Source organism: Dendrobates tinctorius, unplaced genomic scaffold, assembly GCF_039654945.1.
Source record: "Dendrobates tinctorius isolate UK_male_01 unplaced genomic scaffold, ASM3965494v1 ptg000063l, whole genome shotgun sequence".
NCBI classification, from domain to species: domain Eukaryota; kingdom Metazoa; phylum Chordata; class Amphibia; order Anura; family Dendrobatidae; genus Dendrobates; species Dendrobates tinctorius.
Genome location: NW_027361731.1, coordinates 23071865 through 23098289, shown reverse-complemented (window position 1 = coordinate 23098289; position 26425 = coordinate 23071865). Strand labels below are relative to the sequence as shown.

General features: G+C 44.9%; 2 protein-coding genes across 2 annotated transcripts in view; both read right to left on the bottom strand.

Moving 5' to 3' along the window:
• LOC141093993 (ketosamine-3-kinase-like) overlaps positions 1-16008 on the bottom strand; it is a 71067-nt gene extending 55059 nt beyond the window's left edge. Inside the window, exon 1 of the mRNA XM_073579668.1 lies at positions 15874-16008. Coding sequence (XP_073435769.1) covers positions 15874-15897 — 24 coding nt within the window. The 5' untranslated portion in view covers positions 15898-16008. The remainder of the gene's footprint in view (positions 1-15873) is intronic.
• A 32-nt stretch (positions 16009-16040) lies between these two features.
• LOC141093992 (E3 ubiquitin/ISG15 ligase TRIM25-like) lies at positions 16041-19431 on the bottom strand. Its single transcript, XM_073579666.1, has 2 exons — positions 19162-19431; positions 16041-18014 (listed from the first exon to the last, which is right to left on the bottom strand). Exon 2 carries the CDS (start codon positions 17748-17750, stop codon positions 16041-16043), a length of 1710 nt encoding a protein of 569 aa, XP_073435767.1. The 5' UTR covers positions 17751-18014; positions 19162-19431.
• Positions 19432-26425: the final 6994 nt, after the last annotated feature.

The window sequence follows — 26425 nt, the reverse complement described above, 5'->3', positions numbered from 1 at the left end:
ATGCACTGCACAGTACCACTCCTCCTGTATATATACACTGCACAGTACCACTCCTCCTGTATATATACACTGCACAGTACCACTCCTCCTGTCCTCTATATATACACTGCACAGTACCACTCCTGTATATATACACTGCACAGTACCACTCCTCCTGTATATATACACTGCACAGTACCCCTCCTGTATATATACACACTGCACAGTACCACTCCTCCTGTATATACATTGCACAGTACCACTCCTCCTGTCCTGTATATATACACTCCACAGCACCACTCCTGTATATATACACTGCACAGTACCACTCCTCCTGTATATATACACAGCACAGTACCACTCCTCCTGTATATATACAATGCACAGTACCACTTCTCCTGTATATATACACTGCACAGTACCACTCCTCCTGTATATATACACAGCACAGTACCACTCCTCCTGTATATATACACTGCACAGTACCACTCCTCCTGTCCTGTATATATACACTCCACAGCACCACTCCTCCTGTCCTGTATATATACACTGCACAGTACCACTCCTCCTGTCCTCTATATATACACTGCACAGTACCACTCCTCCTGTCCTGTATGTATACACTGCACAGTACCACTCCTCCTGTACTGTATATATACACTGCACAGCACCACTCCTCCTGTATGTATACACTGCACAGTACCACTCCTCCTGTCCTCTATATATACACTGCACAATACCACTCCTCCTGTACTGTATATATACACTGCACAGCACCACTCCTCCTGTATATATACACTGCACAGTACCACTCCTCCTGTATATATGCACTGCACAGTACCACTCCTCCTGGATATATACACTGCACAGTACCACTCCTCCTGTATATATACACTGCACAGTACCACTCCTCCTGTCCTCTATATATACACTGCACAGTACCACTCCTGTATATATACACTGCACAGTACCACTCCTCCTGTATATATACACTGCACAGTACCCCTCCTGTATATATATACACTGCACAGTACCACTCCTCCTGTCCTGTATATATACACTCCACAGCACCACTCCTGTATATATACACTGCACAGTACCACTCCTCCTGTATATATACACAGCACAGTACCACTCCTCCTGTATATATACACTGCACAGTACCACTCCTCCTGTCCTGTATATATACACTCCACAGCACCACTCCTCCTGTCCTGTATATATATACTGCACAGTACCACTCCTCCTGTATATATACACTGCACAGTACCACTCCTCCTGTCCTGTATATATACACTGCACAGTACCACTCCTCCTGTCCTGTATATATACACTGCACAGTACCACTCCTCCTGTATATGTACACTGCACAGTACCACTCCTCCTGTATATATACACACTGCACAGTACCATTCCTCCTGTATATATACAATGCACAGTACCACTCCTCCTGTCCAGTATATATACACTGCACAGTACCACTCCTCCTGTCCTGTATATACATACTGCACAGTACCACTCCTCCTGTATATATACACTGCACAGTACCACTCCTCCTCAATATATACACTGCACAGTACCACTCCTCCTGTATATATGCACTGCACAGTACCACTCCTCCTGTATATATACACTGCACAGTACCACTCCTCCTGTATATATACACTGCACAGTACCACTCCTCCTGTCCTATATATATACACTGCACAGTACCACTCCTGTATATATACACTGCACAGTACCACTCCTCCTGTATATATACACTGCACAGTACCCCTCCTGTATATATACACTGCACAGTACCCCTCCTGTATATATATATACATCACAGTACCACTCCTCCTGTATATATACACTGCACAGTACCACTCCTCCTGTCCTGTATATATACACTCCACAGCACCACTCCTCCTGTCCTGTGTATATACACTGCACAGTACCACTCCTCCTGTCCTCTATATATACACTGCACAGTACCACTCCTCCTGTCCTGTATGTATACACTGCACAGTACCACTCCTCCTGTACTGTATATATACACTGCACAGCACCACTCCTCCTGTATGTATACACTGCACAGTACCACTCCTCCTGTCCTCTATATATACACTGCACAGTACCACTCCTCCTGTACTGTATATATACACTGCACAGCACCACTCCTCCTGTATGTATACACTGCACAGTACCACTCCTCCTGTCCTCTATATATACACTGCACAGTACCACTCCTCCTGTATATATACACTGAACAGTACCACTCCTCCTGTATATATGCACTGCACAGTACCACTCCTCCTGTATATATACACTGCACAGTACCACTCCTCCTGTATATATACACTGCACAGTACCACTCCTCCTGTCCTCTATATATACACTGCACAGTACCACTCCTGTATATATACACTGCACAGTACCACTCCTCCTGTATATATACACTGCACAGTACCCCTCCTGTATATATACATTACACAGTACCACTCCTCCTGTCCTGTATATATACACTCCACAGCACCACTCCTGTATATATACACTGCACAGTACCACTCCTCCTGTATATATACACTCCACAGCACCACTCCTCCTGTCCTGTATATATACACTGCACAGTACCACTCCTCCTGTCCTGTATGTATACACTGCACAGTACCACTCCTCCTGTCCTCTATATATACACTGCACAGTACCACTCCTCCTGTACTGTATATATACACTGCACAGCACCACTCCTCCTGTATGTATACACTGCACAGTACCACTCCTCCTGTCCTCTATATATACACTGCACAGTACCACTCCTCCTGTCCTGTATATATACACTGCACAGTACCACTCCTCCTGTATATATACACTGCACAGTACCACTCCTCCTGTATATATACACACTGCACAGTACCACTCCTCCTGTATATATACAATGCACAGTACCACTCCTCCTGTCCAGTATATATACACTGCACAGTACCACTCCTCCTGTCCTGTATATATATACTGCACAGTACCACTCCTACTGTATATATACACTGCACAGTACCACTCCTCCTGTCCTGTATATATACACTGCACAGTACCACTCCTCCTGTCCTCTATATACACTGCACAGCACCACTCCTCCTGTATATATACACTGCACAGTCACACTCCTCCTGTATATATACACTGCACAGTATTAATCCTCCTGTATATATACACTGCACAGTACCACTCCTCCTGTATATATACACTCCACAGCACCACTCCTCCTGTCCTGTGTATATACACTGCACAGTACCACTCCTCCTGTCCTCTATATATACACTGCACAGTACCACTCCTCCTGTCCTGTATGTATACACTGCACAGTACCACTCCTCCTGTCCTCTATATATACACTGCACAGTACCACTCCTCCTGTACTGTATATATACACTGCACAGCACCACTCCTCCTGTATGTATACACTGCACAGTACCACTCCTCCTGTCCTCTATATATACACTGCACAGTACCACTCCTCCTGTATATATACACTGAACAGTACCACTCCTCCTGTATATATGCACCGCACAGTACCACCCCTCCTGTATATATACACTGCACAGTACCATTCCTCCTGTCCTCTATATATACACTGCACAGTACCACTCCTCCTGTCCTCTATATATACACTGCACAGTACCACTCCTCCTGTCCTCTATATATACACTGCACAGTACCACTCCTCCTGTACTGTATATATACACTGCACAGCACCACTCCTCCTGTATGTATACACTGCACAGTACCACTCCTCCTGTCCTCTATATATACACTGCACAGTACCACTCCTCCTGTATATATACACTGAACAGTACCACTCCTCCTGTATATATGCACTGCACAGTACCACTCCTCCTGTATATATATATATATACACTGCACAGTACCACTCCTCCTGAATATATACACTGCACAGTACCACTCCTCCTGTATATATGCACTGCACAGTACCACTCCTCCTGTATATATACACTGCACAGTACCACTCCTCCTGTATATATGCACTGCACAGTACCACTCCTCCTGTATATATACACTGCACAGTACCACTCCTCCTGTATATACATTGCACAGTACCACTCCTCCTGTCCTGTATATATACACTGCACAGTACCACTCCTCCTGTCCTCTATATATACACTGCACAGTACCACTCCTCCTGTCCTGTATGTATACACTGCACAGTACCACTCCTCCTGTCTTCTATATATACACTGCACAGTACCACTCCTCCTGTACTGTATATATCCACTGCACAGCACCACTCCTCCTGTATGTATACACTGCACAGTACCACTCCTCCTGTCCTCTATATATACACTGCACAGTACCACTCCTCCTGTATATATGCACTGCACAGTACCACTCCTCCTGTATATATGCACTGCACAGTACCACTCCTCCTGTATATATACACTGCACAGTACCACTCCTCCTGTATATATACACTGTACAGTACCTCTCCTCCTGTCATGTATATATATATATACTGCACAGTAACACTCCTCCTGTATATATACACTGCACAGTACCACTCCTCCTGAATATATACACTGCACAGTACCACTCCTCTTGTATATATGCACTGCACAGTACCACTCCTCCTGTATATATACACTGCACAGTACCACTCCTCCTGTGTATATATACACTGCACAGTACCACTCCTCCTGTCCTCTATATATACACTGCACAGTACCACTCCTGTATATATACACTGCACAGTACCACTCCTCCTGTATATATACACTGCACAGTACCCCTCCTGTATATATACACACTGCACAGTACCACTCCTCCTGTATATACATTGCACAGTACCACTCCTCCTGTCCTGTATATATACACTCCACAGCACCACTCCTGTATATATACACTGCACAGTACCACTCCTCCTGTATATATACACAGCACAGTACCACTCCTCCTGTATATATACACTGCACAGTACCACTCCTCCTGTCCTGTATATATACACTCCACAGCACCACTCCTCCTGTCCTGTATATATACACTGCACAGTACCACTCCTCCTGTCCTCTATATATACACTGCACAGTACCACTCCTCCTGTACTGTATATATACACTGCACAGTACCACTCCTCCTGTACTGTATATATACACTGCACAGCACCACTCCTCCTGTATGTATACACTGCACAGTACCACTCCTCCTGTCCTCTATATATACACTGCACAGTACCACTCCTCCTGTATATATACACTGCACAGTACCACTCCTCCTGTATATATGCACTGCACAGTACCACTCCTCCTGGATATATACACTGCACAGTACCACTCCTCCTGTATATATACACTGCACAGTACCACTCCTCCTGTATATATACACTGCACAGTACCCCTCCTGTATATATACATTACACAGTACCACTCCTCCTGTCCTGTATATATACACTCCACAGCACCACTCCTGTATATATACACTGCACAGTACCACTCCTCCTGTATATATACACAGCACCACTCCTCCTGTATATATACACTGCACAGTACCACTCCTCCTGTCCTGTATATATATACTCCACAGCACCACTCCTCCTGTCCTGTATATATATACTGCACAGTACCACTCCTCCTGTATATATGCACTGCACAGTACCACTCCTCCTGTATATATACACTGCACAGTACCACTCCTCCTGTATATATACACTGCACAGTACCACTCCTCCTGTCCTCTATATATACACTGCACAGTACCACTCCTGTATATATACACTGCACAGTACCACTCCTCCTGTATATATACACTGCACAGTACCCCTCCTGTATATATACACACTGCACAGTACCACTCCTCCTGTATATACATTGCACAGTACCACTCCTCCTGTCCTGTATATATACACTCCACAGCACCACTCCTGTATATATACACTGCACAGTACCACTCCTCCTGTATATATACACAGCACAGTACCACTCCTCCTGTATATATACAATGCACAGTACCACTTCTCCTGTATATATACACTGCACAGTACCACTCCTCCTGTATATATACACAGCACAGTACCACTCCTCCTGTATAGATACACTGCACAGTACCACTCCTCCTGTCCTGTATATATACACTGCACAGTACCACTCCTCCTGTCCTCTATATATACACTGCACAGTACCACTCCTCCTGTCCTGTATGTATACACTGCACAGTACCACTCCTCTATATATACACTGCACAGTACCACTCCTCCTGTACTGTATATATACACTGCACAGCACCACTCCTCCTGTATGTATACACTGCACAGTACCACTCCTCCTGTCCTCTATATATACACTGCACAGTACCACTCCTCCTGTACTGTATATATACACTGCACAGCACCACTCCTCCTGTATATATACACTGCACAGTACCACTCCTCCTGTATATATGCACTGCACAGTACCACTCCTCCTGGATATATACACTGCACAGTACCACTCCTCCTGTATATATACACTGCACAGTACCACTCCTCCTGTCCTCTATATATACACTGCACAGTACCACTCCTGTATATATACACTGCACAGTACCACTCCTCCTGTATATATACACTGCACAGTACCCCTCCTGTATATATATACACTGCACAGTACCACTCCTCCTGTCCTGTATATATACACTCCACAGCACCACTCCTGTATATATACACTGCACAGTACCACTCCTCCTGTATATATACACAGCACAGTACCACTCCTCCTGTATATATACACTGCACAGTACCACTCCTCCTGTCCTGTATATATACACTCCACAGCACCACTCCTCCTGTCCTGTATATATATACTGCACAGTACCACTCCTCCTGTATATATACACTGCACAGTACCACTCCTCCTGTCCTGTATATATACACTGCACAGTACCACTCCTCCTGTCCTGTATATATACACTGCACAGTACCACTCCTCCTGTATATGTACACTGCACAGTACCACTCCTCCTGTATATATACACACTGCACAGTACCATTCCTCCTGTATATATACAATGCACAGTACCACTCCTCCTGTCCAGTATATATACACTGCACAGTACCACTCCTCCTGTCCTGTATATACATACTGCACAGTACCACTCCTCCTGTATATATACACTGCACAGTACCACTCCTCCTCAATATATACACTGCACAGTACCACTCCTCCTGTATATATGCACTGCACAGTACCACTCCTCCTGTATATATACACTGCACAGTACCACTCCTCCTGTATATATACACTGCACAGTACCACTCCTCCTGTCCTATATATATACACTGCACAGTACCACTCCTGTATATATACACTGCACAGTACCACTCCTCCTGTATATATACACTGCACAGTACCACTCCTCCTGTCCTGTATATATACACTCCACAGCACCACTCCTCCTGTCCTGTGTATATACACTGCACAGTACCACTCCTCCTGTCCTCTATATATACACTGCACAGTACCACTCCTCCTGTCCTGTATGTATACACTGCACAGTACCACTCCTCCTGTACTGTATATATACACTGCACAGCACCACTCCTCCTGTATGTATACACTGCACAGTACCACTCCTCCTGTCCTCTATATATACACTGCACAGTACCACTCCTCCTGTACTGTATATATACACTGCACAGCACCACTCCTCCTGTATGTATACACTGCACAGTACCACTCCTCCTGTCCTCTATATATACACTGCACAGTACCACTCCTCCTGTATATATACACTGAACAGTACCACTCCTCCTGTATATATGCACTGCACAGTACCACTCCTCATGTATATATACACTGCACAGTACCACTCCTCCTGTATATATACACTGCACAGTACCACTCCTCCTGTCCTCTATATATACACTGCACAGTACCACTCCTGTATATATACACTGCACAGTACCACTCCTCCTGTATATATACACTGCACAGTACCCCTCCTGTATATATACATTACACAGTACCACTCCTCCTGTCCTGTATATATACACTCCACAGCACCACTCCTGTATATATACACTGCACAGTACCACTCCTCCTGTATATATACACTCCACAGCACCACTCCTCCTGTCCTGTATATATACACTGCACAGTACCACTCCTCCTGTCCTGTATGTATACACTGCACAGTACCACTCCTCCTGTCCTCTATATATACACTGCACAGTACCACTCCTCCTGTACTGTATATATACACTGCACAGCACCACTCCTCCTGTATGTATACACTGCACAGTACCACTCCTCCTGTCCTCTATATATACACTGCACAGTACCACTCCTCCTGTCCTGTATATATACACTGCACAGTACCACTCCTCCTGTATATATACACTGCACAGTACCACTCCTCCTGTATATATACACACTGCACAGTACCACTCCTCCTGTATATATACAATGCACAGTACCACTCCTCCTGTCCAGTATATATACACTGCACAGTACCACTCCTCCTGTCCTGTATATATATACTGCACAGTACCACTCCTACTGTATATATACACTGCACAGTACCACTCCTCCTGTCCTGTATATATACACTGCACAGTACCACTCCTCCTGTCCTCTATATACACTGCACAGCACCACTCCTCCTGTATATATACACTGCACAGTCACACTCCTCCTGTATATATACACTGCACAGTATTAATCCTCCTGTATATATACACTGCACAGTACCACTCCTCCTGTATATATACACTCCACAGCACCACTCCTCCTGTCCTGTGTATATACACTGCACAGTACCACTCCTCCTGTCCTCTATATATACACTGCACAGTACCACTCCTCCTGTCCTGTATGTATACACTGCACAGTACCACTCCTCCTGTCCTCTATATATACACTGCACAGTACCACTCCTCCTGTACTGTATATATACACTGCACAGCACCACTCCTCCTGTATGTATACACTGCACAGTACCACTCCTCCTGTCCTCTATATATACACTGCACAGTACCACTCCTCCTGTATATATACACTGAACAGTACCACTCCTCCTGTATATATGCACCGCACAGTACCACCCCTCCTGTATATATACACTGCACAGTACCATTCCTCCTGTCCTCTATATATACACTGCACAGTACCACTCCTCCTGTCCTCTATATATACACTGCACAGTACCACTCCTCCTGTCCTCTATATATACACTGCACAGTACCACTCCTCCTGTACTGTATATATACACTGCACAGCACCACTCCTCCTGTATGTATACACTGCACAGTACCACTCCTCCTGTCCTCTATATATACACTGCACAGTACCACTCCTCCTGTATATATACACTGAACAGTACCACTCCTCCTGTATATATGCACTGCACAGTACCACTCCTCCTGTATATATATACACTGCACAGTACCACTCCTCCTGAATATATACACTGCACAGTACCACTCCTCCTGTATATATGCACTGCACAGTACCACTCCTCCTGTATATATACACTGCACAGTACCACTCCTCCTGTATATATGCACTGCACAGTACCACTCCTCCTGTATATATACACTGCACAGTACCACTCCTCCTGTATATACATTGCACAGTACCACTCCTCCTGTCCTGTATATATACACTGCACAGTACCACTCCTCCTGTCCTCTATATATACACTGCACAGTACCACTCCTCCTGTCCTGTATGTATACACTGCACAGTACCACTCCTCCTGTCTTCTATATATACACTGCACAGTACCACTCCTCCTGTACTGTATATATCCACTGCACAGCACCACTCCTCCTGTATGTATACACTGCACAGTACCACTCCTCCTGTCCTCTATATATACACTGCACAGTACCACTCCTCCTGTATATATGCACTGCACAGTACCACTCCTCCTGTATATATGCACTGCACAGTACCACTCCTCCTGTATATATACACTGCACAGTACCACTCCTCCTGTATATATACACTGTACAGTACCTCTCCTCCTGTCATGTATATATATATACTGCACAGTAACACTCCTCCTGTATATATACACTGCACAGTACCACTCCTCCTGAATATATACACTGCACAGTACCACTCCTCTTGTATATATGCACTGCACAGTACCACTCCTCCTGTATATATACACTGCACAGTACCACTCCTCCTGTGTATATATACACTGCACAGTACCACTCCTCCTGTCCTCTATATATACACTGCACAGTACCACTCCTGTATATATACACTGCACAGTACCACTCCTCCTGTATATATACACTGCACAGTACCCCTCCTGTATATATACACACTGCACAGTACCACTCCTCCTGTATATACATTGCACAGTACCACTCCTCCTGTCCTGTATATATACACTCCACAGCACCACTCCTGTATATATACACTGCACAGTACCACTCCTCCTGTATATATACACAGCACAGTACCACTCCTCCTGTATATATACACTGCACAGTACCACTCCTCCTGTCCTGTATATATACACTCCACAGCACCACTCCTCCTGTCCTGTATATATACACTGCACAGTACCACTCCTCCTGTCCTCTATATATACACTGCACAGTACCACTCCTCCTGTCCTGTATGTATACACTGCACAGTACCACTCCTCCTGTCCTCTATATATACACTGCACAGTACCACTCCTCCTGTACTGTATATATACACTGCACAGCACCACTCCTCCTGTATGTATACACTGCACAGTACCACTCCTCCTGTCCTCTATATATACACTGCACAGTACCACTCCTCCTGTATATATACACTGCACAGTACCACTCCTCCTGTATATATGCACTGCACAGTACCACTCCTCCTGGATATATACACTGCACAGTACCACTCCTCCTGTATATATACACTGCACAGTACCACTCCTCCTGTCCTCTATATATACACTGCACAGTACCACTCCTGTATATATACACTGCACAGTACCACTCCTCCTGTATATATACACTGCACAGTACCCCTCCTGTATATATACATTACACAGTACCACTCCTCCTGTCCTGTATATATACACTCCACAGCACCACTCCTGTATATATACACTGCACAGTACCACTCCTCCTGTATCTATACACAGCACAGTACCACTCCTCCTGTATATATACACTGCACAGTACCACTCCTCCTGTCCTGTATATATACACTCCACAGCACCACTCCTCCTGTCCTGTATATATATACTGCACAGTACCACTCCTCCTGTATATATACACTGCACAGTACCACTCCTCCTGTCCTGTATATATACACTGCACAGTACCACTCCTCCTGTCCTGTATATATACACTGCACAGTACCACTCCTCCTGTATATGTACACTGCACAGTACCACTCCTCCTGTATATATACACACTGCACAGTACCATTCCTCCTGTATATATACAATGCACAGTACCACTCCTCCTGTCCAGTATATATACTGCACAGTACCACTCCTCCTGTCCTGTATATACATACTGCACAGTACCACTCCTCCTGTATATACATACTGCACAGTACCACTCCTCCTGTATATATACACTGCACAGTACCACTCCTCCTATATATATACACTGCACAGTACCACTCCTGTATATACATTGCACAGTACCACTCCTCCTGTCCTGTATATATACACTCCACAGCACCACTCCTGTATATATACACTGCACAGTACCACTCCTCCTGTATATATACACAGCACAGTACCACTCCTCCTGTATATATACACTGCACAGTACCACTCCTCCTGTCCTGTGTATATACACTGCACAGTACCACTCCTCCTGTCCTGTATGTATACACTGCACAGTACCACTCCTCCTGTCCTCTATATATACACTGCACAGTACCCCTCCTCCTGTATATATACACTGAACAGTACCACTCCTCCTGTATATATGCACTGCACAGTACCACTCCTCCTGTATATATACACTGCACAGTACCACTCCTCCTGTATATATACACTGCACAGTACCACTCCTCCTGTCCTCTATATATACACTGCACAGTACCACTCCTGTATATATACACTGCACAGTACCACTCCTCCTGTATATATACACTGCACAGTACCCCTCCTGTATATATACATTACACAGTACCACTCCTCCTGTATATATACACTGCACAGTACCACTCCTCCTGTATATATACACTGCACAGTACCACTCCTCCTGTCCTCTATATATACACTGCACAGTACCACTCCTGTATATATACACTGCACAGTACCACTCCTCCTGTATATATACACTGCACAGTACCCCTCCTGTATATATACACTCCACAGCACCACTCCTGTATATATACACTGCACAGTACCACTCCTCCTGTATATATACACTGCACAGTACCACTCCTCCAGTCCTGTATATATACACTCCACAGCACCACTCCTCCTGTCCTGTATATATACACTGCACAGTACCACTCCTCCTGTCCTGTATGTATACACTGCACAGTACCACTCCTCCTGTCCTCTATATATACACTGCACAGTACCACTCCTCCTGTACTGTATATATACACTGCACAGCACCACTCCTCCTGTATGTATACACTGCACAGTACCACTCCTCCTGTCCTCTATATATACACTGCACAGTACCACTCCTCCTGTAAATATACACTGCACAGTACCACTCCTCCTGTATATATACAATGCACAGTACCACTCCTCCTGTCCAGTATATATACACTGCACAGTACCACTCCTCCTGTCCTGTATATATATACTGCACAGTACCACTCCTACTGTATATATACACTGCACAGTACCACTCCTCCTGTCCTGTATATATACACTGCACAGTACCACTCCTCCTGTATATATACACTTCACAGTACCACTCCTCCTGTATATATACACACTGCACAGTACCACTCCTCCTGTCCAGTATATATACACTGCACAGTACCACTCCTGTATATATATACTGCACAGTACCACTCCTACTGTATATATACACTGCACAGTACCACTCCTCCTGTCCTGTATATATACACTGCACAGTACCACTCCTCCTGTCCTCTATATACACTGCACAGCACCACTCCTCCTGTATATATACACTCCGCAGCACCACTCCTCCTGTCCTGTGTATATACACTGCACAGTACCACTCCTCCTGTCCTCTATATATACACTGCACAGTACCACTCCTCCTGTCCTGTATGTATACACTGCACAGTACCACTCCTCCTGTCCTCTATATATACACTGCACAGTACCACTCCTCCTGTACTGTATATATACACTGCACAGCACCACTCCTCCTGTATGTATACACTGCACAGTACCACTCCTCCTGTCCTCTATATATACACTGCACAGTACCACTCCTCCTGTATATATACACTGAACAGTACCACTCCTCCTGTATATATGCACCGCACAGTACCACTCCTCCTGTATATATACACTGCACAGTACCACTCCTCCTGTATATATACACTGCACAGTACCACTCCTCCTGTCCTCTATATATACACTGCACAGTACCACTCCTCCTGTCCTCTATATATACACTGCACAGTACCACTCCTCCTGTATATATACACTGCACAGTACCACTCCTCCTGTATATATACACTGCACAGTACCACTCCTCCTGTCCTGTATATATATACTGCACAGTACCACTCCTCCTGTCCTCTATATATACACTGCACAGTACCACTCCTCCTGTCCTCTATATATACACTGCACAGTACCACTCCTCCTGTCCTCTATATATACACTGCACAGTACCACTCCTCCTGTCCTGTATATATACACTGCACAGCACCACTCCTCCTGTATTGTATATATACACTGCACAGCACCACTCCTCCTGTCCTCTATATATACACAGCACAGTACCACTCCTCCTGTCCTGTATATATACACTGCACAGTAACACTCCTCCTGTCCTCTATATATACACAGCACAGTACCACTCCTCCTGTATATATACACTGCACAGTACCACTCCTCCTGTCCTGTATATATATACTGCACAGTACCACTCCTCCTGTCCTGTATATATACACTGCACAGTACCACTCCTCCTGTCCTGTATATATACACTGCACAGCACCACTCCTCCTGTCCTCTATATATACATAGCACAGTACCACTCCTCCTGTCCTGTATATATACACTGCACAGTAACACTCCTCCTGTCCTGTATATATACACTGCACAGTACCACTCCTGTATATATACACTGCACAATACCACTCCTCCTGTATATATACACAGCACAGTACCACTCCTCCTGTATATATACACTGCACAGTACCACTCCTCCTGTCCTGTATATATACACTGCACAGTACCACTCCTCCTGTCCTGTATATATACACTGCACAGTACCACTCCTCCTGTATATATACACAGCACAGTACCACTCCTCCTGTCCTCTATATATACACAGCACAGTACCACTCCTCCTGTCCTGTATATATACACTGCTCAGTAACACTCCTCCTGTCCTGTATATATACACTGCACAGTACCACTCCTGTATATATACACTGCACAGTACCACTCCTCCTGTATATATACACAGCACAGTACCACTCCTCCTGTATATATACACTGCACAGTACCACTCCTCCTGTCCTGTATATATACACTGCACAGTACCACTCCTCCTGTCCTTTATATATACACTGCACAGTACCACTCCTCCTTTATATATACACAGCACAGTACCACTCCTCCTGTCCTGTATATATACACTGCTCAGTAACACTCCTCCTGTCCTGTATATATACACTGCACAGTACCACTCCTGTATATATACACTGCACAGTACCACTCCTCCTGTATATATACACAGCACAGTACCACTCCTCCTGTATATATACACTGCACAGTACCACTCCTCCTGTCCTGTATATATACACTGCACAGTACCACTCCTCCTGTCCTTTATATATACACTGCACAGTACCACTCCTCCTTTATATATACACAGCACAGTACCACTCCTCCTGTCCTCTATATATACACAGCACAGTACCACTCCTCCTGTCCTCTATATATACACAGCACTGTACCCCTCCTCCTGTCCTCTATATATACACAGCACAGTACCACTCCTCCTGTCCTCTATATATACACAGCACTGTACCCCTCCTCCTGTCCTCTATATATACACAGCACAGTACCACTCCTCCTGTCCTCTATATATACACAGCACTGTACCCCTCCTCCTGTCCTCTATATATACACAGCACAGTACCACTCCTCCTGTCCTCTATATATACACAGCACTGTACCCCTCCTCCTGTCCTCTATATATACACAGCACTGCACTTTTGTTCTAGATGTTGGATTTCTCAATATACTCTTATAATAACCGCTACTAGTCTTGCAGGATACTGGAGATAGAATCATTTTATTCATTTGTAAATTTAATATTTCTGAAACACAGTTCCAAATCCCCTGCGATCTTCCTGTAGCAACCTCTGGACTGAGATTTAGAGTTCACTGCATACATTTCAACAAAGGAACTCAATTATAAAGATGTTGTCCATCCACTGGTGGCTGCAGGCTGCCAACAATTTATCATAGCACTCTATATTCTGGAAGTATGGCATTGTGGATCACAAAAACTCCCTGTATATGGGTCGATTGTGGTGTCACAAGTCAACTTTAAGTCCGGGAGCTCAGCTGCAATATTGCATACAACCTATGAACAGGTGTGACCCAAGGCTTAATTCTGGACCACCCCTTTAAGAGGACTGTCCAGCACCACTCCAGCTATCAGAGGTAGCCGTTGTATCTTTATACTTGTCAATGGTCATGCATGATCGTCAATTTACCGTAATCAACCTGTCCTTTTCACGACACGGAACGTGTAGACGCGACATCATCGGCGCCGCTCACCTCCACATTCGGAACCGAGACCATCGCTTTAAGTCCATGAGTCTCCTTCTTCTATCAAGTTCCTCTCTGGAATATTTTCCAACCAAAAGAAAGAAGCATAATTTGAGGAGTTTCGATAATTAACTGTGAATTTTGTAGTAGCTTCTGCTGTTGTGACGAGGTTGTCCCTAGCTCCGGAGTCTTAACCAGGATTGGTTCCACACGCAGAAGACAACATGGAGGGGCTCAGTAAAGGTGGTCTTGAAAGTGTGTAGAAGTTGCAATGGGTGACAAAGCTCATAGAACGATAGACGCCCGGCGTCATAATCCAGGTAAATTCTGATTCTATTGGCAGAACTCTGTTTTGTCAAGAAGATGACTTTTCCATCATGACTCACAGAATATCGATTGTATTCTCTCTTTAATGCCCAGGATTTTTGGTTAGCCCCCACCCAGGACTTTGGTCCATTTCTCTCCATACTGGGATAGCACATCCCTATCATCCAGTAATTTGTCCCACTGGTTTCCACCTCCCAGTATTGCCGACCTGAAAAACTCATGGTGCTTAACACCTGGGGATGGGTGGTAAATCTCTTTGCGTGTTCATAAAGAGTTTGACTGTTCTCAGTTCTGGACGCCGACTTGAAGTCACCTGATAAGGAAACATTATTAGAAGACGTTTCAGCGTCCAGTGTCAAACCAATAGCTTCATGGCAGTAAAGGTCGTTATTAATACTCATCACTATATCGAAGAGCGTAGTGTGTAACATCTCACAGATCACACTTTCGTCAAAGTTTCCAACCGAATGGATATCTGGATAGTGGGCTGATGTGGTCAACCCGACATGGCCAAACACGACTCCCTTGAGATTAGAGGTATTTTCATGTGACCCAGTGTTGGTTCGGCATGACCTAGAATGTACTTTTCTGGTAGGGGTAGGTGCCAAGTTTCCACCTACTCCTTCCTCATCTTTTGTATCTCCCTTCTGAAAATAGAAGGCACCTTCTTGTAAGACTGTTAATGGATCAGTCATATCGCAAATCTCCTCGATATTGCTGATTTCAGCGGATAGGTCATCTCTGTCTTTTTCCAATTGGTGGATCTTACTAGAGAGTGATAGCGACGCTTGCTCTTCTTGACGTGAGGTCTCACTTAGAACCTGGATTTGTAGCAGGTCGAGCTTATTTCGAATGTTTTGTATGATGTCCGTTTGTGTCTTATTTATTTCAGCAGCTCTCTCTGGAAATTTTGCCTTGCGGTCTTGTAGGATCTTGAGTTTCTCCTCAGCCTCATTTTTCATTTTGGTGAGGTTCTCCTGGATATTTTCTAGCTCTGTCTTCATGTTATACGCAGCATCAGGTAGGAGCTCCAACTCATGTCCTTTGTGATTTCCAACCAGAGAGCAAGACACGCAAATGCAGTCATTGTCCTTGGAGCAGTAATACTTAAAGATTTCGTTGTGAATAGGACATTTTTTGATCTCTGGGGATGAGCTGGGATTGCATAAGATGTGTTCTGGGGCCTTGCTGTGTACTCTTAGGTGATTCTCACATAGAGAAGCTTCACACAGTAGGCAAGACTTAATGGCAGATACAGACGAATGAAAGCAGTAATCGCAGATGATCATCTCTTCCACCTCTTTCTGCTCTTGCTTGGTAGACATCAAACGTTCTGCTATGCTGCGGAGAGTGACGTTCCCCTGTGGCGATGGCCTCTCACTAAATATTTCATTGCAGTGAGGGCATTTATATATCCGAGTGGAGTCCTGTTCACCCAGCAGACGATCAATACACTCCCGACAGAAGTTGTGTCCACATCTCAAAGAGACAGGGTCCTTAAAAATGGACTTACAGATGGAGCAGGTCAGTTCTTCCTTCAGATCTACGGCTTCCATCATTCTAGGAGGTGGAATAAATATAGTAATGAGGACGCTTCTGGTTATATCAGGGAGTTTAGGCACAGTTCTGAACTTTGCTCTTACAAAGCCTTTGACTTCAAAGAGTTATATTAGTCATGATAGACAAGGTACGTGAGATATACTGTTCAATAGGAAAAAGGTCAATACTCCAACGCTGTTCTCGAAATTTCAAAAGTCGGCACATAAAGGTGCTAGTGGGTTATTAGAGGTTGTTGATTGTAGGCTTGCAAGTGACTTCAGTTTCTAAGGAGGAAAGAGCAGAACAGAATCATGGAATATTTACCTCATCTTTTGGGCCACAATGCAAAAACTCACCAACGTCACTTCAATCTTCGTGTGACGTTAAAAATACTGGATCGAAAAAATGGCTGCTTCTTAGCAGAGCTCCTCGCTGCACTAAAGGGAACCCGTCACCCCCCAGGGCGTTTTTAAGTAAAAGAGCCACCTTCAGCAGCACTAAGACTGCATTCTGTGAAGATGGCTCTTTTGCTTCTGACCTCTAGTAACGCTGAAATATCGACTTTTATAAATAGGTCCTCATACCTGTAATGCATCCCATAGGTATGGTGTGTCCCCTTGTATCAGCCGCCTACCATCCGTCCATCATGCCCGTCTTGTGCCTGGGCGCCGCCCACCATCCGTCCATCATGCCCCTTGACTTGTGCCAGAGCGCCACCCACCATCATGCCCCTTGTCTTGTGCCTGGGCGCCGCCCACCATCCGTCCATGCCCCGTCTTGTGCCTGGGCACCACCCACCATGCCCTGTGCGCCACCACCTCCTCCTGTTTTGTATGCCGGCGCCTGCGCTGTGACAAGAGTTCTCGGGCATGTGCAGTGAGCGCTGCCCGAGAACCGACATCAGGCTATTGCGCCTGCGTTTTGCTGAGGCCCCAGATCCCGTAGTGTGAATACATCATAACAGTGCGGGGCGGCCTGATGTTGGTTCTCGGGCAGCGCGCACTGCGCATGCCCGAGAATGCTTGTCACAGCGCAGGCGCCGGCATACAAAACAGGAGGAGGTGGCGGCGCCCAGGGGCATGGTGGGCAGCGCCCAGGCACAAGACAGAGGGCATGATGGACGGATGGTGGGCGGCGCCCAGGCACAAGACAGGGGCATGATGGACGGATGGTAGGCGGCTGATACAGGGGGACACACCATACCTATGGGACGCATTACAGGTACGAGGACCTATTTATAAAAGTCGATATTTCAGCGTTACTAGGGGTCAGAAACAGAAGAGCCACCTTCACAGAATGCAGCCTTGGTGCTGCTGAAGGTGGCTCTTTTACTTAAAAATGCCCTGGGGGGTGACAGGTTCCCTTTAAGAATATCCACGGCCATCCTGCTTGGTATAGCAGGGGAGAAGACGCCGACAGCGGGGAGATTACCTGGGAGAGAGGCTGTTGTCCATGTATGGCTCCCCAGGTAGGCTCTAGGTGCAGGCAGCGCCATTAAGTGAGGACAGCTTCAGAGTGCATGGTGCGGTGGAGAGGAGGACACTGGGCGCGGGCTTCACGGATCCCTGGGGCTGAAGATCACTCAGCGGTCCCTAGACACCGTGAAATCGGCTGTCTGAGGAGAAGGTGAGGTCCCCTGACGAACCGGTCGGCAGACTTTCCAGGGCAGGCTGCGGTGACGCAGGTGAGTGAGGAGACGTAGAGGGGCGGGTCATAGGGAACCATTTCCCTGCCACTCCCAGGACACAGTAAGGGAGAAAAGAAGTCGCAGGCTGACTTGTTCTTTGGGAGAAGCACTGGCGAATACTTTGACTGGCTGATTTGAGCCTCAGCTGGGGGCAGAGTTTTAGGGCTTGAGGAGAGGATTAGCCCTCATTACTAATCTATACATAGCCTCATTACAGCACACTGGGGCTGTCTGAGAAATGTTTGACCCCAAAGACCTCGCTCTAGAACTTATGGTGCCGTTACACTAAGCTACGCACCAGCGATCCCGACAACTATACGACCTGGCAAGGATCGCTGGTGCGTCGCTATATGATCGCTAGTAAGCTGCCAAACAGGCAGATCTAAGCAATGATGCAGCGAACCGTATAATGACCTCAGCGGTCGTTGGGAACTTGTCACACAGCAGCTATTCTGACGACTCCCGCCTGCGTCCCTGAGTTCCGCGTCGCCACCGAGGTCGCTCGTCGGCGTCAAACACAGCGATGCATGCTGGCCAGCGGGACACCAACGATCAAATAATAGCCCGGGACATTCGAGCACGAACAGCGATATCCAGCAGAAGGATAGGTCACACGTAGCGAGATCGCAGGCGAGATCACTGTTGCGTCACAAACTCGATGACTTTCAGCGATCTCGTTTAGTCTGACCCCTGCTTTAGTCAGCTCTACATAAAACCGTTGACTAGTGACAGCAATTCTACATTTCTGGGATGAATAGGGAGTGGAGGCTGGTAAGGAAAAGAAATTTCCAAAACTTATACATACGGGACTATTCTTATTTTGGCTAAGAAACTGATTCTTAAGAATTGGCTCTGCTCCTTTGTTCCGTAGCTCTCTGATTTGATGACCCAATTGCATTACAATCTGTTAATAGAACAGGATGACGCACTATTAAATAAAGAGACATTGGCCGGGAAGTTTTTAATAAAGTGGAAACAATTTATTGGTAAATTCTGTAACGAAGAAATGACAACAGAAAATCGTTAGACCATTCACTTTGACAAAGTGGTACTTTGTCTTAAAAATAATCTGGGTTGTCTACAAGTTGACTGAAATGTTTCGGGGGGTGTCCTGAACAGAGAGGTGAGACAAGGAGGATAAAGTGGAGAGACTCCCTTCTCCCCCCCCCCCTTACCTTTTCCCCTCATTTATGTTCCTTTCCTTTTTTTCTCCCTCTTCTTTACATTGATTTTGTTGCTCTTTTCTATAATAGATTAGAAAATTTGTGCTATGAAAACAAATCTACTGTCACGGGGCAGTTGCGGGGAAACAGGAGACGTGGAACCTGGGTGCCTAAACTGCCCCTCAGGCTAAAGGGGGTGCCCTGACTCTCCTTAACTTGGGGGTACACTTGATGGTAGTGAGGCCCAAGTCCCCGACCTGTTACTATCTCCTGTTTAGCCCTGAGCTAAACACCTAACCCCCTCCCCAGGAGGTGAGACATGGAATAAAGTGAACTGCACCAATAACACAAAAGGAAATATAAAACAGACACCACGGGGTTGAAGCAACTAAAAACAAAACTTAGCTTTATCTGCTGCCAATGCTCCAAGCAGCAGAGTAAGGCACCGATCAGCATCACCACGGCTCCAGATAAGGCCGGTTTCACATTTGCGCTTTTGTGCGCAGCGCATCGTGCGCACCCGTGCGCATGCGCACTGCGCACCTATGTTTAACATGACGTGCGCATGTTTTTGCGCACACTTGCGTTTTCGTGCGCATGCGTTTTTTTGTCTTTTGCGCCAGGTGCGCCAGACGCAACATGTTGGATTTTTTGGTGCGCCCTGTCTCGGCAAAAAAACGCATGCGCACGCTTGCGCACGGAATGCGCAAAAACAACACATTGAAGTCTATGGTAACGCATGCGTGCGCATGGTCTTGCGCACGATTGCGTTTTTTTACGCATGCGTTTTTGAGTGAAACAAGTCTAGAATGTTCTGTAGACAATGGAAAAAATGTCACACCTAAAAACGCATGTGCATAAAAAAACGCAGACGCATGCAAAAACGCATGCAAAACGCAAGCAACGCTGCGTTTTTTTTACGCATCAGCATGCGCATGACGTTAAAAAAACGCGCGTTTGTTTTGCGTTTTTCTTTGCGTTTTTTTTTCGCACGATGCGCTGCGCAAAAAAACGCTAATGTGAAACTAGCCTAAGCTGAACCCCCTCTGCACCAGGTAGGTCCAGTCTTCACCAAGGTTGGTTAGCAAATGACCAGTATTACCAACAGTGATCAGCAGCACCAGGTGGCCTTATAAAGGGAAGTGGGAGTAGTCACCACCTGCTGACTAACTAAACATGTAGTACCACCAGCGGCCACCGGGGGGGGGGGAACTCAGCAGCCGACCAACTAGTTATAGTAACACCAGCGGCCACCGGGGACATAAACCCATATTAACCCCCCAGAGCCAGAAAGGAAAAAGGTTTATATAAGAGTCCAGACTCTGACACAGATCCAAAAATGGATCGTGACATCTCCACCCTCATGTGATAGACTCTTTAAAGCCTTCAACTTCTCTGTATAAATATAGCAACTGAGGGTTATATCACTTACTGTTCTTTCCTTATTGGGATACAATATCGTATCAAGGATAGACCTTGATTGTTGATGTTTTCTTAATTTTTGTTGCTTTATTATTGTTAATGTTAAGTGAAAAAAATCCAATAAAATTTTACATAAAAAAAAAAATACTGGATCTTCTTATGTGGAAGAAGGGCCTTGATACCTTCATATGCTCCAAGTGTTACTGCTACCTCTGCGGCTCCTATGTTTAGTTTAATCAATTTGAGATCCAAAATACAATGATATTAAACCCTTCCGTTAAACAATAATTGTCACAACAGGTGAACAGAAAAAGCACAATTTCAAAAAACTATTATAAAAATAATTTTCATTATTCCAAAAATTAAAAACACGTAATGAACAAACAAGGCAACCTTCATTGTGGGACACGAAAATGGCTAGTCACCCCTTTAAACACATCATATACAGTGCCTACAAGTAGTATTCAACCCCCTGCAGATTTAGCAGGTTTGATAAGATGCAAATAAGTTAGAGCCTTCAAACTTCACACAAGAGCAGGATTTATTAACAGATGCATAAATCTTACAAACCAAAAAGTTATGTTGCTCAGTTAAATTTTAATAAATTTTAAACATACAAGTGTGGGTCAATTATTATTCAACCCCTAGGTTTAATATTTTGTGGAATAACCCTTGTTTGCAATTACAGCTAATAATCGTCTTTTATAAGACCTGATCAGGCCGGCACAGGTCTCTGGAGTTATCTTGGCCCAGTCCTCCATGCAGATCTTCTCCAAGTTATCTAGGTTCTTTGGGTGTCTCATGTGGACTTTAATCTTGAGCTCCTTCCACAAGTTTTCAATTGGGTTAAGGTCAGGAGACTGACTAGGCCACTCCAACACCTTGATTTTTTGCCTCTTGAACCAGGCCTTGGTTTTCTTGGCTGTGTGCTTTGGGTCGTTGTCTTGTTGAAAGATGAAATGACGACCCATCTTAAGATCCTTGATGGAGGAGCGGAGGTTCTTGGCCAAAATCTCCAGGTAGGCCGTGCTATCCATCTTCCCATGGATGCGGACCAGATGGCCAGGCCCCTTGGCTGAGAAACAGCCCCACAGCATGATGCTGCCACCACCATGCTTGACTGTAGGGATGGTATTCTTGGGGTCGTATGCAGTGCCATCCAGTCTCCAAACGTCACGTGTGTGGTTGGCACCAAAGATCTCGATCTTGGTCTCATCAGACCAGAGAACCTTGAACCAGTCTGTCTCAGAGTCCTCCAAGTGATCATGAGCAAACTGTAGACGAGCCTTGACATGACGCTTTGAAAGTAAAGGTACCTTACGGGCTCGTCTGGAACGGAGACCATTGTGGTGGAGTACGTTACTTATGGTATTGACTGAAACCAATGTCCCCACTGCCATGAGATCTTCCCGGAGCTCCTTCCTTGTTGTCCTTGGGTTAGCCTTGACTCTTCGGACAAGCCTGGCCTCGGCACGGGAGGAAACTTTCAAAGGCTGTCCAGGCCGTGGAAGGCTAACAGTAGTTCAATAAGCCTTCCACTTCCGGATGATGCTCCCAACAGTGGAGACAGGTAGGCCCAACTCCTTGGAAAGGGTTTTGTACCCCTTGCCAGCCTTGTGACCCTCCACGATCTTGTCTCTGATGGCCTTGGAATGCTCCTTTATCTTTCCCATGTTGACCATGTATGAGTGCTGTTCACAAGTTTGGGGAGGGTCTTAAATAGTCAGAAAAGGCTGGAAAAAGAGATAATCCAAACATGTGAAGCTCTTTGTTCTTTGTGCCTGAAATACTTCTTAATACTTTAGGGGAACCAAACAGAATTCTGGTGGTTTGAGGGGTTGAATAATAAATGACCCTCTGAATAAACTTTTCACAATTTAAAAAAAAATTAAACAAAGAAATAACATTCTTTTTTGTTGCAGTGCATTTCACACTTCCAGGCTGATCTACAGTCCAAATGTCACAATGCCAAGTTAATTCCAAATGTGTAAACCTGCTAAATCTGCAGGGGGTTGAATACTACTTGTAGGCACTGTATGAGCAACAGGTAGAGATAAATTGACAGTTTCTGTGACCAATATATACCATACAGAAATAGGGCACACTGCATTATTAAATGCGCTTGAACTAAGCTAAAATCATAAAAGCCCGGCTTTAGCCATAGCTTATATGTGCCGCTAAACCAAATGGTGCAAAACAAATAATGCGCCAGTAATATGAGCAAAAATAAACTCAAAATCGACCTCACCAAGCTAACTTGCATGTGTGGAATGAATGCCGCGTCCCTCACCCCGACGCGCGTTTCGTCCTCTTCTTCAGGAGGTGTGTTTATGTCTAGTATTAAGAGTACTATACGTACCCTATTAAAAGGGTATTAATGTTTTGCGCTATAAGTACCTTCCCAAGAGAGAGGTAAAGTAGTCAAGGGTAATGAAGTGCTATGATTATGTACCACAAGAATATCTGCATATATTAGAGGAAATATTACAGTTATATTAGGGATACAGACTACGAGTGACTAGAGCGACATAAGCCATGAGTGATTAGAGCGATATAAAGCAATCTAAGAGTGTGGCTGATAATCAAGTGGAGGTGAATCAAAAGGATTAATGCTTGATAATCATAAATAAGAACACCAGTAGGTATATTGGGAATCAGTAGATTGATAAGCCTGGTAGAATAACTACCTTTCACCAATTAATAACATATGTTGGATCTAGCAAAGGGTTTCATGCATAGGGCTAATGCCCAACAGTCAAGACCACCAATAGTCATATGAGGGTAGATCTGTCAAAGTAATTACCTTTCCCCAATTGATGAGAGGTATAGTGGATCTTGCATGGGCAGATGGTGGACGATGTCTCCGATGGTTGTCAACACTATTCATGGTGGTGGCAAGCAGCTTGCGGCAGATCTTTCTTATGGAGTGCTTTTTTTGTAAACTTGGAGTGTAAGGGTAAATTCTCCCCTATTATTTTATCGTCCCTCAGAGTTTCCCAGTGTTTTTTCACGATTTGTTTTAGGATCTTGGCGTTTGGGTATATCTTTGATATTTTCCAATTTATCCTCCTATTCTTCCCTTCAAGGAGGTCTGTCCAAGACAGATTTTCGACTGAGTTTCTAGTGTCTAGGAGGAGATGGTTATCATAGCCCTTACTTATAAATTTTTTAGTTGTAGGAGGAGACGGTTATGGTGGTGTCCTTCTTTGCAGCTTGCACCTCCGTTACTCTTGCGCCTCAAACCTTCTATTGTGTTTTACTATATGTGCCCATTCAAACTGCTACTACATTGTCAGGAAAGACCGCAACATGTTGGCCTACAAGAAGTAATCCAGGCAGTTTCATAGCATTTAGGGTTTTGCAATGTCGCAAGTTCCTCTTACCATGTCCATAGACAGAGAGGAGCGTTGGCCCTCATGCAGATTTCAGATGCCATTTTCGGATACTTGCAGATCGGCCTGCGGATCTGAAAATTATCACCTAATGTTTGAAGAGGTGGTAATGATGTTTTACCTGTTGTAAACCTCAACCCCAAGGTGTCAGGAAATCATTTGAGACTAGCTTGGCCCATGCAAAATTCTCGCACATTGGACGTCGGGGGCGCAGGCACTTTCCGAAAAAGCAAGCTGGTGAAATGTAAATGTATTTCATGAGCTGATGAACACAGACAGGTATTATATATGTAGATTGGTAATACAATAAATTGGTTTGATAAGTAGGAGCCAAAAAATGTCTTCCGGTTGAGGTGCCACTTGCAGGTCATTGTGTCTTTCTGCAGGTTTATGAACATTAATGTTTAAACTGTATTTAGTGATAAAATTGTGAATGTGTTGTTTGTTTGGCTAGTTTCTTGCTGAAGGGGGCAAGTTTACATTTCAAATGGTGTATCATTTGTGTGTGTGGGGCAAAGTAATCACCGAAAAAGCAGTGCATGTTTACAAATGTGTTTGCATATGTGCCTCACCTGTAGTGAAGTGTGCAATCCTCCAATTTGGCTAAAATAGGCTGGGCAAGCAGTTTGGCAAGCTGAAAAGCCCCCAAGGCAAATGTTTGGGTTTGTGATATCTGTAGGCAGCTTTGTGGTAGTGTGCTTTGGGGTACTGTGGTGCCATCTGCAGGTCATTTTTCCTTACTGCAGGTTTATGATAATGTTTAAACTGTATTTTGTGATCAAATCGTGGATGTGTGGTTTGTTTGGCTATTTTTTTACTGAAGGGAGCAAGTTTACCTTTCAAATGGTGTATCTTTTGTGTGTGTGGGTGCAGTATGAACGTAGATACAAAGTGATCACCGAAAAAGTGTTTAGAAATAATAGAATAGATTATACCCCCTATGTATAGCGCAGACATTAACTGTTATTCCTGGACACAGAGGAAAAAAAGTGTTATTTTAAGCCTTTGCCTTTAATATTTTTATCACTAGT